Source organism: Lutjanus erythropterus, chromosome 21, assembly GCF_056507025.1.
Source record: "Lutjanus erythropterus isolate fLutEry1 chromosome 21, fLutEry1.hap2, whole genome shotgun sequence".
Classification (NCBI taxonomy): Eukaryota; Metazoa; Chordata; class Actinopteri; order Lutjaniformes; family Lutjanidae; genus Lutjanus; species Lutjanus erythropterus.
The window spans coordinates 4,366,322-4,382,566 of NC_139337.1; the positions used below are offsets into that span (position 1 = coordinate 4,366,322).

Genomic DNA, 16,245 nt, shown 5'->3' on the forward strand with positions numbered 1-16,245 from the left:
AGGCTTTGCACAGTAAAGAACCGGTGCCACTTAATCTCTGTCCCCATGACTGAGGAGTTTCCAGTAATCATAGGTTGTAAGCTTGTGTTGATCAAGGCCCTGCCGATTGGATGAAAAAGCATGTCAACACAGACAAACACAATGCCATTACACTTAGGACAATCAAATGGGCAGCAGCGGCCCTTGTGTATTTCTCACAAGTGTATTTCTTGATGTACATTGCACTGGAGCTCTTTGCACAGAATGTTCTTCACAAACAAAGGCTGGTTAGAGTTTTTCTTCCAGTCACCAGATGTCAGCCTAACTCCACTACAGCACTGACTGAGATCCACTCCCTCCTCAGCCGTCATCTTTCAGCACTTCTGTTATTATTAAAATATTATTTAGTCGGCAAAAACACAACCAAAACCACTACACCACATGAACCTTTAGACATTTTGATACTTAGCATTTAGGTGTGTTTTATTTTTTTGTTAGTATTTAGTATTGGACAGTTAAATCCTTAATGATGTCTGAAACACCCACTGTACCTACACAGAATAAATGAATTATATTATAGTTTAAAATAAACATACTCAAGTAACATCATGTATCCATTTTTTCACCATCTTATATGTACATAAAAAGTTATATGTTTATGTTTGCTTATCATTGCTCAGCTTTGTCATCCTTGTTTTGGCTTAGAGCCCTGACCAATAAATAGATCAGCCAATATTATCTATACAGCTATATGTGTATATTGGTATCAGTGTGCATATCTTATTGTTGTCAGCAAACGTGTTCTTGCTTCCGGCTGTTTATTTGTTATTCATTTGGTTGCTTTCTTTTATCACACAGTATTCACACTTGTTTTAATTTGCTTGTTTTTATTTATTCTCTGTTCTTTCACTTTATTATACTGTACTGTACTTTATGAAAGGTGATATATAAATAAAGTTTTTTTATTATTATTATTTTCTTTTATTTTGTTATTTTCTATAGCAGTGTATTGTTGCCAGTATGACGAAACATTTGCACATATTTTCCTCATATAGACAAAAAAAAAGATCCCTTTCATGTTAAAACAACATTAATTTTCATGTTATAATGACATTTTTTTCTGGACCTTCTGTTGTGTTGAAACAATGTATCACTGCATCTCATTATATTTACTTGTTATTACATAATGCAGTTCATCTGATTGAAACAATAATGCTTTTGCTCGACATGATAAACTGATCTCTTAACACACTTGTCCCTCATCTTCAGCATTATTGTTGTTTTACACTAGTGTGTACCACTGCTGTATATACTGTTGTATATTTTTGTTGTTCACATATTTTTACACCTCTTATTTTTTTTAACATAATATTTCTATCTTAATTTCTATATTTCTAAATGCCTATATTTATGTATACATATGTAAATATAGACACATATACTTCTATTCTATTCTCGTCTTGAAACTGTAACACTAACTATTTCCCCCTGGAGATCAGTAAAGTATTTCTGATTCTGATTTCAGTCGTAGAGATGTCTGACTTCTCTCCAGTATAATGGGCCTAAATGACACTCGGCTCGTGGTGCTCAAGGCACAAAAAAATATTTTTGACAAATTCAAAGCCACAACTACTGTCTTTCTGTGGGGTCTGTGGATTATCTGGAGTAACCACGTCGTGATTTCTGGAAAGAGAAACTGGTTTTGAATTTTTTCAAATGCATTTGTTGGTGCTTTGAGCCCCACAAGCTGAGTGCCACTTGGTCTCATTATACTGGAGAGAAGGCAGACATCTCTACAACTGATATCAAAAACTTTGCGACTCACACCAAAACTCTGTCGATGGATAAACAGCAGAACAGACTAGGGAGAGAAATATGTTTGATTTTGGAGTGAACTGTCAATTCAATTTAAATAAGTATAGACTTTTTTGACAGGTAACATTGAAATGATTTATTAAACAAGTGCTACAGTACCAAAGAACTGTGAATAAATGTCTCAGTTTAGCTGCAGTCCCTGCTGTTTGATGATACTCGAGTGCCTGATAATCATTACAGACTGTTTTCTCAGTCTGACCTCCTGTTGAGTTGTTCCATCTGCTGGGTGGATCCTGAGCGGGGGATGCCGTGGTTACACTTGCTGCTGTGGCTGGGCCTCTGCCAGGTTGTGGTCCGGTTGACGTGGTCCACGTAGAAAACTCTGCCGTGGCTGTCGATGCGAGCTTCCCAGTCTGCGGCAACAGAGAGGTGAAGACGGGAGAATTAGGGAAAGTTATTAGTTAGGTTAAGGAGTCTGCTAGGGGGAATGTGTTTATGACATTTCAGTTAGTTGGATGAAGCTGGAGAACTGATTTCTGCTTGACATTGGCCAAATTGTTACTTATTAACCAATAATCAAACTTCTATTTTTCAAGGCTCTGTTTTTTTCTGCTGATCAGTCTAAAAATAATCTCAACGCTTCCTTTAAACTGTACACATATTACATTATTTTTATCTACAAAAAGCTTGCAATTCAAAGAACCACTACTTTCTCATTTACCGTAGCTACTGAGATACATACAGAGACAGTATCACTAAAATAACATATACATTTTTCCTTTGATACTCACTCGCCCTAAATTTCAGTATCTCCCACACATATTTTTCATATTTTTTTGCTTTGACCACCAGCCGCTGATGAAGACTGAGTTTCTACTTTGAAGAGAAGGGAGGCAGGGCGTTTTCCCTCTACTTTGATGCCGTACATCACAAAATCAAAACTGAGCGGATGACTAATCCTTTCATGCCTGCCTTGAAGATCACCAGGACTTTTCTGACAAGCTGATTGGTGGTAGGATTCGAGCTTACGAAGCAAAAGATTGGAGAACATGAGCTTATCTCTCCATTTTGTAAACACACTGCGGGGCACAGAGAAACAGCGCCCGAAACACTGTCCGTGTCCACCGCGGGTGAAAGCTGCAAATTGAGAGACAAGATCAATTTTGAGATCAATTCCAGTGTCACAGAGGATCCCCTTGAGCAAAACAGAATGTGTCAAAAACTGTGTGAATCCATCTTGGATCACAGGATAAACACTCATCAGGCTAAAAACATCTCTTACTTATCAAGTCATTCTGAAACAAACTGTAAACACAGAGAAATCATATTGCTGATGTTTTTTTTCTTATTAGCCTAATTTTACTGCTTTGTAAATTTCATATTCAGAAATGTATATTTACACACCTAAAACCAAAATTCTGTTTTAATGGAGGAAATGAAACACTCTCTAACTGAGTCCTCGGGAAACACCCTCATGTTTTTTTTTATTTATCTCTTTATTATATTTATCAATTTATTCTGTTAGATTTGTGTTTCCATTGTCTTTTCCCGTGTGTCACTCTCCATCCTGTTTTTTCATTGTGTCATTGTTGTTTGTATGATGCCAATTTTTTTTTTCTTGACATTTTTTATGCTAACAGTGACATTTTGAAAGACCAAAAAAGGAGGAAAAAGCTTAAACACAACGCTGACTTATTGCTGCAACTTTGTAAGCAACAGTTGCCTCTTCACACATCCAGCAGACACAGAGCAACATTAGCATTGATTTTCAATTGGGTTTGTGTCGTCTTATGAATTTAAATTCAATATTTTCAATCCTTTTAGCTCCATTTCTGGCCCCCATCAACTCCTGAGAAAAACAAAGATGAAAGATGCTCCATCATCCATAGAGCTGAGGAGACTCATAGCACCAATCACATACATGTCTGTATCATTTTTATTATAGAAATGTGCTCTTTGTCACATCACAAATACTATTTCAGCCTGCTTCTTCATCAAATAAACTCAGTTCAAGTATTTTCTTTAATTGTGTCTTATATTTCTTGATTGTAGTCTGATGTCCTGCTTTATTCTGTCTAGTTTTAAGCAGGGGGAAAGTAAACCAGTATGGTATGATACTCTGTACCAGTCTGTCCCATACTTTTTTTCCCCTTTTTAAAAAAGTGAATCCATCGTCACACAATTCAAGATTATTAATAAATCTTGGGAAAGTGTTTAATTGTGGATACATGAACATTCCTGACCATGTTTGCTGCCATTTCAGTGTCACTTTTTATCATCTTGATACGAGTTAAGTTAATCGAAAACATGTACAGGTTTTAAATGTTTTATGAATGACAAATACATACTTACATTTAGGCTTTATTTCTTGTCATCAGGAAAAAATATATATAGGATTTTAGCCTTCTTCATAAATCAGACAAAATAAGTGCAACATAAGGGCTCTTGTTTTTTCCTCACATCATCTAAACAATACAGTGCTGGTACAGAGTACTGGGAGAAAGAACAACAAGAAATACATCCAATAACATTTGGTCAGCATAAGCAACAATTAGTTTTCTTCAATTACTTCTAAATTGTTCCTGAGTATTTGTACCCAGCACAGACCTGTGGCTTTGTGATTTGTACTGGAGGGAACCCTTCTGCCTTTATACAACTGTTTAGTTACTTCTGGCTAATGTCAACTTCAGCTGCAGCTCACTGCCTGGTATTTTTCTCCCAATGAAATGACGGACAAAATATATTGTGACGTTTGGTCAGGTCAAACAAGCTATGTGACCTCCATGGCTTGTTCAGTAACTCTGACATAGTAATGGTGGTGTGGGTGCATTTAGATTTTCACAACCAAACCAACACCAAGTGTCTTGCTTTGATGGAAAAAATACTTAGAAATGACTTAAAAATACTTAGTAGTTATCTTCCATTTTAATGAGCACATTGTAAGAGATGTTCTGACTCATCTCCTCCTTCATGTATGTGCTCACTGTTCTAAAAATACAAAGACTTTTAAAGTACTACTGTTGTTGATTAATTTAGTTGTAATTTATTTTCTAATTTAAAGTAAAACAAATTGTTAGGATTTTTAATTTAAACAGATTTGTCTGCATTCACAAATTATTGTGTGGCACTTACACTGTTGATGTAAATAAATCATTTGCTGTACATGGCGTTCTTTCTTCACCATACAGGCGTTAAAAAATTCAATGTGTGGTTTCAGGGATGCATGAAGCTGGGGGCGGTAGGAGAACAATATGAAGGTTGTGGTAGTGGAACCGGCAAGAACTTCAATCTACTTTCACCCCTGTTTTCAAGACAGTAATTACTAAAATATTCTGGGGAATGTATGAAACTTGTTGGTGGGCAGAAGGCTGAATATTACATTTCTAATAAACAGTGAGAGGACAAACACTAATGCGGTTTTCATCTATTGTTTGTAGCTTATAACTGATTAATGAAGGATTTAGCTGCATGCTATTTCTGTACTTTGTGTCGGTGGTTTGTTAAGATTAGAATTCTTGTCATCAACTGTATCCACAGAGGGCAGAAACAGAGGCAGGTTGGAACTGGAAATTGGAAAGCTGTTGTTGTTGTTGTTGTTGTGGCTATCTGATGTGCCACAGTTAAGATCTCACTTGGCTCAGAAATACCCACAGTGTGAATGTGTGAAAACAAGGAGCGTAGCAGCTTTTCCAGCTCTGACTAACGGCTGAAGGAGGAGGAGGAGGAAGAGGAAGACTGCCCCCTCAGGACAGAAAAACCCTCTGTTGGTTGTCACGACTCCTCTTCCCACACACACACACACAGAGAACAGCCTCTTATTTCCATTCCTGACCATATTTAGGGAGTGTTCCTAACTTTGCTTTGGTGTATTTCATTTATTAATCTAATAATGATACTCCCTTCTTCTCCTCTTTCCACAGGAATGAGGCAGTGACAGTGATCAGGGTTTGTTCTCCTGCTCAAGCACAAAGTGTCACTTGGTGTAAATGTAGTCCTGTGCCTGTGCACTCCTGTAAGTAGATCCAGTCCGTGGTGTCAGATGATTGAACACACTCCTTACGTGCTGCAAAGTGCTTGACTAAATTGTACTGTGCTGCAACTGACCCCCACATACTTGAATGAACTTGAATGGACACTTTGTGCTGTTACATTCTGTAGGAAATGACTGGTGCTATCAGCAAAGGCTGTGGCATTTCATAGAGTGTGCAATAAAAGAAATAAAACTGTTTCAGCAATTTCAAGTAAACATACTAAACATTTTCTTATATTGACCTCTCTGTCTGTTTCATATCATTTCACACTAAACATTATAGGCACCTTTGGATTTGTGTAACTTCTTGTCAGACAAAAAAAGCTATTTTGGATAAATCACTTTGGGCTCTGGGCTTGCTTGTTTTAGAACTACAGTTCCCATGATGTTTTTTGGGGGATGTGAACAGAGGTATAATGTTGCCTTGGATTCAGTTTTGGGCTACAACTTGAACCTCTTTTTGTCAGGTTACATTTTCACAAACTATTACCAAAATGTAACTAAAACTATGTTAAATAAGATATTAGCAGTCCCTGTTTGCAGTGCACCCATTAAAGTAATAGTTCAGATGTCTAATTGCAATTATTTTAACTGATATTGCAATCATGATTCATTAATTAAAATTTTTTTATACACATTTTACCTCTAACAAATATTGCACCTCCTGCAATTTGAAAATTCCAGAAAGCAATATTGCCATATATATTAATTGATTAATTAATCTTGTCATAATCTTGTCAGTTGAAAAATAGTTCAAAATGTATGTCCAAGTTTCTCTTGTAACAATTATTTTCATTATCAATTAATATGACAATCATTTTCTTTAGCTGATTAACTGTCTGGTCCAGAAAATGGTGAAAAATATCAATCAGTGTTCACCAAAGTCAAAGAAAGCCAGAAAATATCACAATAATCACTGTTGCAGCTCTAGAACACTTAAACTTATACTGATTTTTTTTTTTTTTGGTGGCTAAAATACATTTTTCTGCTGACCCTGTCCACACCAGTACTCCTGCTGCTTCTCCAAACTGGGACTGTGTTGACCGCCATCCACTAACACACTGACTCCTACAACCACACTTCAAAAAATCCAAATTATCCCTTTAATGTACAGACAACAATCACTGAATTACGTTGACACTGAAGAAAACTTAACACCATGTATTGTTAGGGGAACACTGGTTAGGAACTCAGTTGGATGATGATGTAACAGCTAAGGGCAGGTGACCTTCCCAGGAATCAACGAAGACCAGCGAGCCATCCAGACACTGAGGGCAGATCCAACCATGAACCAAGGAGGGAGGATGAGGTGACGATGATGATGATGAGGGCGAACACAGAAGTGATGGAATATGTTTGCAAAGCAAACATACATGGCAGCATGCAACTTGACTGGAACACACACACACACACACACACACACACACAAAGAGCAAACCAAGGTGTAGGGATGTGACTCCAGAGTAAGACTGGGAGGTGTTGGTTCTTACTTGGAGGTAAGGCTTGGTCAGTGGCAGCAGGAAAATGGTTTGGGTCATGGCTGGGTCGCAGGACTGGAAGATGGCCGACAGGAGGGGAGAAGCCTGAGCCTACAGGACATCAGAGAGACAGGACGTGTTGAATTACCAAAAGGCTGGGGATACACTAACATCTGTCAGGCTAGGACAGGGCGCACACTTGGGATGTGGATACTCCAGATTATGTGACAGTTAACCGTGTTAATTCCAGCCTAGTATCCATGGCAATTTTGTTCATATTGTGCAGGTCTGCAGCTCATGATTTCGTCTAATAGCAACACTAAACGCCAACGCGAGGAGACGGGAGTAATGTGCCCTTTATGTTAGTGATAGAAGTGCACCAATTCATTGGCTGAACAACGTTTGTTGATGGCAATCGATCTATCTGTAAGATGACATTCACTGATGGCAATGGCCAATGTTTATCTGTTGTGTCGTATCAATATTGTGCTCATTAAATGTTGTGTATGTTATTTGTTTAACTATTGTATAACTATTGTTATACAATAGTTAGCATAACCAGCTGCTGTTTTGAAGAAGAAGCCACTGACTGGACACAACTGGCATTACATAAGTGTTTTTTATAATGATAATTTATTGGTTTCCCAGCACAAAAAGTGGGACAAATAACAACAAAAACTAAATACACAACCAAAAAAAACTTTGGTGTCTGCCACTGGCCAAATTGTTATTTTAATGTTAGTAGCGGGGCATCCCTCGTCAGCAAGGTGGTAAGCAAGAGCGTCAAGATTGGGGTGATGGATGTGCATGTATTGCATTTTTCAATCATGACAATCTTTCCTTAACCTTTCCCTCAAGTATTTTATTAGCCTAACCTTAACCATAGTTTATGTTGGTGAGATGGTCTTGAGGAGCTGCAGTCTTCATTCACTGACAAACTGTAACCTGCACTGTACATTTACTGCCACACTGACAACTTCCCTGCTCACCGTCTACTCTCCTCAGCCTGCATTCACCATCACTTTCTGCTGCTAGCTCTCGCTTGCTCCTCCACACATTCACTATGTTATGCTTATCTGACAAAGCAGTGGTCTGCAGTGTGTCATGTCACCATTTAGTTTTGGCTCAACTTGCAAGAGCTAAGCTAAGCTGTACCATGCAGTTTATCTGGCTGTTTAGCTGCTAAATGCTCCACTATGTTCACCAGCTAGTCTGGCACTGACACTGAAACAAAACAGTGAAGTTGTGGGCCTACATACTTATGAATAAGGGTTCTATATAGGTTTTTACCAGAAAACTATTGGTTCCATCAAGAAACCGTTTCACCAAAAGAACCCTTTTTTGAATAAAGGGCTCATCAAGGCTTGATTGAACACTAATATAAAAGGATTCTTGGTAGAACGCCCTGGCTCAGTTCTTGTTAGTTAGGAGGGTGGAAAGGTTCTTGATAGAAGCCCCAGAAAGGGTTCTGTGTAGAAAATTACACCACAGATGTGTTCTCTGCAGAACCTCTCAAAGGGACTTCTGCTTGAAACCTTTCGAAGATGATTCTAGGTATAACCCTTTCTGTTGGAGTCTAGGGTAGAACTTTCTAAAAGAGTCTCAAGTGGAACCTTTATAAAATGTTCCAACAGGAACTAAACAGGTTATCCTATGGAGACAAGCCAAAGAACCCTTCATGGTTCTTTATTTCTAAGAGTGTAAATAAAACAATGAACTGAATGAGGCTAACACACTTGGTTAAGCTGTTAGTAGCTACATCTTTTACATTACAAAAAGTTATTTGACCCATTGTTAATATAAACTATAATGTAGTTGCATGTGTGGATTTTGTAGAATAACACTGGCATGAAACTAAATCCAGAGGTTTGCAGAGTCATCCAGCATGATGAAGACTGATCAACCGTCCCCTGATAACCTCACAAATATTAGAACCGATGATCTCAAACATGAAACAATACCCACTCACTCCACATCACCTCACTGTAAGAAGCACTCTCACTGGCTACTCACAGTCCCTTTGGAGCCATTGGAGCATTTCCAACTGCTATTAAAATGATAATTGTGCCGGATGAGGGAAAATGTGTGTTAATGCCAAATAGAAAGACGCACAACATGCTTTGAGATGGGACTGTGGAAAGATCAACTGATCCATACAACACTATCACATTAATGAGGAGGCATCCCCCCACTGGGTACAAACATTATCACCAAGGACACTGATGTAGCAGGAGAAAAATGAGGAGACATGAGTCTGCTCATACATCACCGCAAAAGGCACAAACATCATTGCGGTCACAGCAGGTAGAAATGTGCAAGAAAAATCATAACAGGCAGAAACACCAACACTGAGAGTGGGAATGTCGTTAACACAGCCTCTGCTCACTGCAACATAACATTACAGATTCTCATGATGTAAGCCGAATAGCTGAAGTAACTGTTTGACAGCAGTGGTAGGTTCACACCAGCTTTAACATGACTTCAGCAAAAATATTTATTCTGCCTCATAGCAAAGGAGTTGGAGAAGAAAAGGGAAAAAAAACAAACCAAACCAGACTGCAGGCTGTGCAGTTACATCAGCAGCATCTTCTACACCTCGCCAGGGAAAAAATGAGAACTGGCACAATGATGATCAACTGTTTGTCATCCTCAGAGAGGACCTCATCAGGCTGCATAAGTTAAACGCTGGCAGCTGAGGTCACCACCCGCCTTCATACACGTCTGACAGACGCACTGAAAGGTGTGCATTACAATCTGTCACTGTCTCCCTTGATATGTTTCAATATATTTTAAAAGTTGTCAAACCTATGAGGCAAATCATGTCAAACTTCACATTAATCAAGAAAAATAATTATAATATTTTATGCTACTATCTACTAGGGCTGCACGATGATCAGCTTTGCATTACAATTTTTATGTTCATTGACCAAAAAAAAAAGATTAAAATGCGATATTTATTGAGTTCTGAACCAAACAAACATGTTTTCTCTCATCTGGAGCACAGGATTTTTAGGCTGGTTCATCTACGCACTACCGTACTTCATTGTAATGCTGTTTTCTTACACATTTTTCCTTTCCTTTCCACATTTTCCCTCTTTGGATATTGCACTTGGCCATAATGCGATTTCATTGTGATTGCAATTAACTGTGCAGCCCTAATATCTACATTACTACTGAATACTACTGTGAAGCAGAGGTGTGAACTTAAGTCACATGACTTGGACTTGAGTCAGACTCAACTTTGATGACTTTAGACTCGACTTGACAAAATCAAAATTGATTTGCAACTCAACTTCCAATGACTCGTGACTTTACTTGGACGTGAGTCTTTTAACTTGAAAATACTCAATACCTTCCCATAGTCCAAAGAAAAAGACTAATTAAAATGTGTGAGTCCCTTCATTTCCTGAATCAACTGATGTTAATGCTAATTTCTGTTCCCAGAAAACTGACACTTAATTCCCCAGATCCACTTCGTCTGAACCAATCAAACAGCATTCAATCAAGTCGCAGGAGAGAATCGTGAAGAACTAACATCGTGTTACTGAGCTAGATAATTTAATTCACAAAAAAACTACTAGTTGGTCAACAAAAAAATTAATTGCAGTATGCAAAAGGTGCAGGAGGAAAATTACAGCCAGACAGAAAGAACTGTGCCAATAATGCCATTACATCTGGTGTAGAGCACATTATGACTTGTTTGAAACTCAAAACTCAAAGATTAAGACTTGGGACTTGACTCAGGTCTTGCCTGTCTTGACTTTTGAGCGTAAAGAACTGAATTGCCAGACAATGACTTATTATGACCTCTGCTACTGTATGTAGTATTATTAATTTATCTACTGGCAAAATTAAACAATGGGTTTCCTCATGTTTACCAAATGAATTTAGGCTTGTATTTGTTCAGTTCTTGGTTGTGGAGTTGGGGTTTGGGAGTTATCCCAGGTTTGAAGCTTTTCATCAGCCATCCAGTATTTCCTGGGTTTTTACAGATATACTACAACTTTAGCAGTCAAAGTAAATATGGTTTGAGGGTCCTGTGAGGTTCAGTGAAAGGTTTGGGTCGCCAGTCTTTGGATTAGTCTCATCATTATGGGTGAAAATAGACAAAAAGGGCCCTGGATAACAGACGATAACAGACATGTATGATGCGTGCTGTAAATATGGGTTTGAAGAATACTTTGTATGTCTAACAGGTTTTTTTTACTTGATCAAATATAACTATGGGGAATGTGAGAACTGTGAAAAAAAAATATGTTTTATTATTGGTCAAAGAAAAAGCACCATTTTAGAGTTCAGATTGGAGTTCAGATTATCTACCTCTGCAAACTGAAAGGTTTGGGTACGCTCTTTTGGAAGAAGACTTGTCCAGTGAATTGAATTTGTCCAGTGTGTGGTCTGGAAATTTGGAAATGATCAATAAATCATTTTGTTTTTGTTTTAGTGACAGATGAGCTGACAGAAATGAATAACTCCTGATGACCTGAATTAAGTAAGGTCAGGAACAAAACTCCAGTTTACAGTTTAAATTGTAGTATTATAATTATTATCATTATTATTGTTATTATCATCATTATTAATTAAACCCTTACATGATAATGACAGCCTATAAATGTTTACAGACTTCAGCACAGAGCTTTCGATCACTCCTGTCCTCCAGCAGAGCTGCTGTCCAGTACACACCCACAGTGCCAACACAGTTTAGTTTAAGCCAAAAATAACACTTACACAATGAACTCACTCTGCAGATACCTTTAAATAGCTACAGCTCAGAACTTACCACAGCATTACTCACTCACTTCCTTGTTTGTCCTGCTGCATTTTGGTCCTCTACCATGTTTACATCAGGCTAAAGATGGCAGAAGACCCAAATCTGATTTTCCTTATACCCACAACCAAAATCATTTATGCCAAACAACTAAATTATTTGGTTTAAAAGACCACATATAAAGTAAGAGCTTCTAATAAACATACACTGCAGTTATCTAATCAATCAAATAGAATCCACAATATCAAAAATTCACACAATTATGCTGATCCAGATCTGATTTTTTAATGGAAGGCCGAAAAACCCCCACTGAAATGAGCGAAATGAACGAAACTAAACTAAATTAGCTAAACAAATGTGAGAACATTCTGAGAATAAGCATAAAATTGTATTTTCAAAATGAAAAAAGCCTCAGCTGGCGTGCGTTCTGTGCGTTTTGATGGGAACAGGCAGGGAAACAGAAAAGAAAAAACATTTGAAAGAATAAACCTGGCAGGGAGTCTGGCAGTGTGCTGATTGCATTTCAGAGGAGGGAATTTCATTTTGTTTATGCAAGCGGGTGTGTGTGTGTGTGTGTGTGTGTGTGTGTATGTGTGTGTGTGGTTGTGTGACCTACTTTTCTATCCATAACAGTCGTCATGTAAAATGTACAAATACAGTATAAAACATGAAGCCATATTCAGTGAAAGACCAGTTAAACAGTCCTGTTTGACAGCAGGACATATGAAGCAGCTAAAACCAAAAATGACAACAATTCGCAGTTACATTACATTAGTTTTATTTGCTGTATGTAAATTAAATCAGCATCAAATGCTTCTATATACACTGACTGAATGCTTGTCAGTGTTACTTCTTTTTAAGCCTGGTTACACATGGAATATGGAAAATGTCTGGCTTCATCTATCTGTTAAAAGTTAATGGCTTTAGGGCTTTGGAACACAGGTCTCCATTAATTAATGACCTCAGCGAGGGGACGGGGGACACTCTCCCCCTCATCTCACAGTGAATTCCCTGATACATTTTTAATCAGTGTCATTAATTATTAAATTAAAGAATTCTGCTGCCTGTTCTACACAGTTTGACAGCACTCAGGCATGGTTAATATGACCAAGAGGTTAGGTTGTGATTGTCACTTGCGGTACATTCTCAAATAAAAGGCAGGTGGAATTACCTGTACTATATTCTGGATAATGTACATTTCCACAGCTCCAATTCCACCACTACCACAACATTTCATGCAGTACAACTCTGCTGCTCTTACTTTCTCTTTTTAACACAATACTTTTAAAACTGCTGTTAAGTTGCCGTCAATAAAAACTCAACACTTCCTGCAGACTTTTCACATTCAAAGCCTAAAAAAAGTGAGGAATTTCAGCTGATATAGATAAGATCAGAGATATAGAGGTTCTGCAGATAACTTTTATTGTGAAATATTTCTGCAGCAAGGTTGGGTTTTGCTAAACACCATACCTGCTTACAGTGAAGCAGGAATGGTGATGACAACTTTGCATTATACATGTTGGGAATTAGGAATAAGAGGGTGTCTCAAATAGAGGCCTGTAAAAAATAGAGTCGGATTCTCCTTGAAATCAGATGAAACGAGCCAGTGAGTAGTATGTTAGCCAGTTAAAAGGAAGTAAGAGGAGATTTTTATTTGGATAATTTTGTTTTTGATGTAATATTATGTGGTTATTACGGTGGAAACACTATTATTTTTGTACAAGTGGTTGATGAGTTTGTTAGCTGGTGCGATGACGCATTCCTCCAATTAAATACCTCAAACACCAGGGACATGGTTGTTGTTCTAGAAGGAGGAGTATCCCACCCACCATCTCAGAATGTTATCACTGGAACTGGCATTGAATTTGTTGAACAGTACAAATATATTGATCCAGTCATTGATAATGACCTAAATTTGACGTTAATTTTGATGCAGCCTGCAAGAAGGGACGACACCATTTGTATTTCCTTAGAAAAGTAAATGCTTTTAATGTAGACAGGTCGTCCTTGTCCTTTATTGAATCTGTTCTCACCACCTTTATGATTGCCTGGTAAGGTAACTTGAGCATCAGGAATAAAAGCCACCTGAGCCGTATTATTAGAGTGGCTGGCAGGGTAACAGGTGTCCCACAGACCTCCTTGGCGGCTATCTTTGACGAGCAGGTTCTCTGCAAGGCCATGTCCAGGTTAGACTTCAAAAACCACCGTCCTCTTGAAGAATTTGTGACCCTCCCTCAGGCTACAGATTTAGATTACCCAGATTCCAGTGCAATAGAACTAAAAAGTACTTCATCCCTTGTGCAATTACCTTGCTAAATTTGTACGTGTCATTTGCCATTTTACTAAGGGTTGTGTGTTCTTATTGTTTTTACTGTATTCTGTATATTATATGTACAGGAGACATTTCTATTCTTCTTGTCTGTCTGTGCTTTGGTTGTTTGTACATGTGTTGTTTTTCATCTTGTGCTCTGACTGCAAGTCAAGTTTCCCACTTGAGTCTGAATCAAATCAACAAAATACGAAAGTTCCTTGTAGTAGCTTTATCAAAAGGTCACCATTTGAGACTCTGTGGTAATTTCTATTTGTTATAAGGAAAAAGTAAGGAAATACAAGCAGGGTCTCTGCAGATTCAGCCGCCACCACGCACTTATAGTGGGCCTAAGTTATGACCGAAAGGGGTTGTGTAATATGAGTCATTTTTATAGGGAAAGGTTGCAGACTGTACCTTTAAATTATGGATTATCAATTCAATTTATAAAATTGCAAGAGATTTTTTTTAAGTTGTTTTTTGGCATTTCTACCATTTTTGATAGTTGCAATGCAGAAATAGACCAAGGCATTACCTTCAGGGGTAATTTACACACAGGCTTTTAAATATAGTGGTTTCTCATGTAATTTCATAATTGCAGATGCTAATAGCACCCAGGTGTCAGTAGCCACTACTAGCCAAAGCTATTTGCACTCAGAATGGAATAGTAATGTGGCTATTTACATCAGGTGCACAGTCTTATGGCAGAGACAAGAACCCAGGTGTCTGTAGCCAACAATACTGTTTGCACCTGAGGTGTAAATAACTATATAGCTATATAGCTATATATTGGTGTAAAAAGCCACCATGTGACTATTTTCCCCAAGGTTTGAAAACAGACACAGATCACAACAGACACTCAATAAGAAGGTCATGTTTTATCTCACCGAAGTTGTTCCTGTCGCTGGGTCCTGCCACAGCTGGCTCCCCGTGCTCTCCTCTCCTGGCCTCCTTCCACCTCCCTGACCTCCTCTCCCCTCCTGCCCCGCCCGGCTCCTGGCCTTCTGCAATTTGGCCGCCGTCGGGTACAGACTCGAAAGCGCTCTCCTCGTCCTCGTCTTCGTCCTGGGAGGAGAACACGGTGCTGCCGGAGAGCCTGTTGCTGTCCACTGAGGAGAGGCGGGTGTGGCTGCAGAAGCGGTTCCTCCCCTCGTAGCCCGAGTTGCTGTAGCACGACGTGCTGTAGCAGGAAGTGCTGTAGCAGGAGGTGCTGTAGCAGGACGTGTCGCAGAACTCGCACTCGTTCTCACCTGGAGGTCTGTGGGTGCTCCCGCCGACTCTTCTTCCTCCTCCTGTGCTGGAATCCCCCTCCTCGCTCTCCAGGCAGGAGGGAGAGAGCCTCCTGACTGTTGCATGGCTGATCCCCTCCCCCTCTAGGAGCTGGTTCAGCTCAGAGAGGCGCTCGATGGAGAGGCTGCGGGGTAGAGAGCGACGGCAGCAGGGGCCCGGACACTCAGGGACCTGCAGGAATGCACAGTGAAAAACATTTTAAGAGGCAATAAGTAAGCCTTTTAATTAAGGCTGCACAATTAATTACGACATTATTGAAATCACAATATGGCCGAGTGCAATATCTCATCTTGGATCTTTTATTAGTTGTTTCCCCTATAACTGTTGATGATTGATAAAAGAAAATTGTGGGGTGTGGGGTGTAAACTTTTTTTTGGACTCTGCAGCGTGGCATGGCATAAAAAAGTTTGAGAACCAGGCTGCAAATGTAAGGATGATGTGATTATTATTACTGATAATAATAAACTAAAATTAAATAAAATTTTGACCTGTTGGTGGTGCGAGAGGAAAAGTCTGGATATGACTAAAGTCAGTAGACTTCCTCCTAAGGGGAACATGAATGTCCCAAATTTCATAG

At 38.8% G+C, this 16,245-nt stretch overlaps 1 protein-coding gene across 2 annotated transcripts in view; it reads right to left on the reverse strand.

The window, feature by feature from the left end:
* hecw1a (HECT, C2 and WW domain containing E3 ubiquitin protein ligase 1a) overlaps window positions 1-16,245 on the reverse strand; it is a 101,158-nt gene that overhangs the window by 14,483 nt on the left and 70,430 nt on the right. The window contains exons 11-13 of one of the 2 annotated variants that reach the window (XM_084746952.1): window positions 15,266-15,839; window positions 7,315-7,413; window positions 2,054-2,207 (exon numbers count right to left, since the gene is read on the reverse strand). In XM_084746952.1, coding sequence (XP_084603078.1) covers window positions 2,054-2,207; window positions 7,315-7,413; window positions 15,266-15,839 — 827 coding nt within the window. The remainder of the gene's footprint in view (window positions 1-2,053; window positions 2,208-7,314; window positions 7,414-15,265; window positions 15,840-16,245) is intronic. The other variant, XM_084746953.1, reaches the window with a different exon arrangement.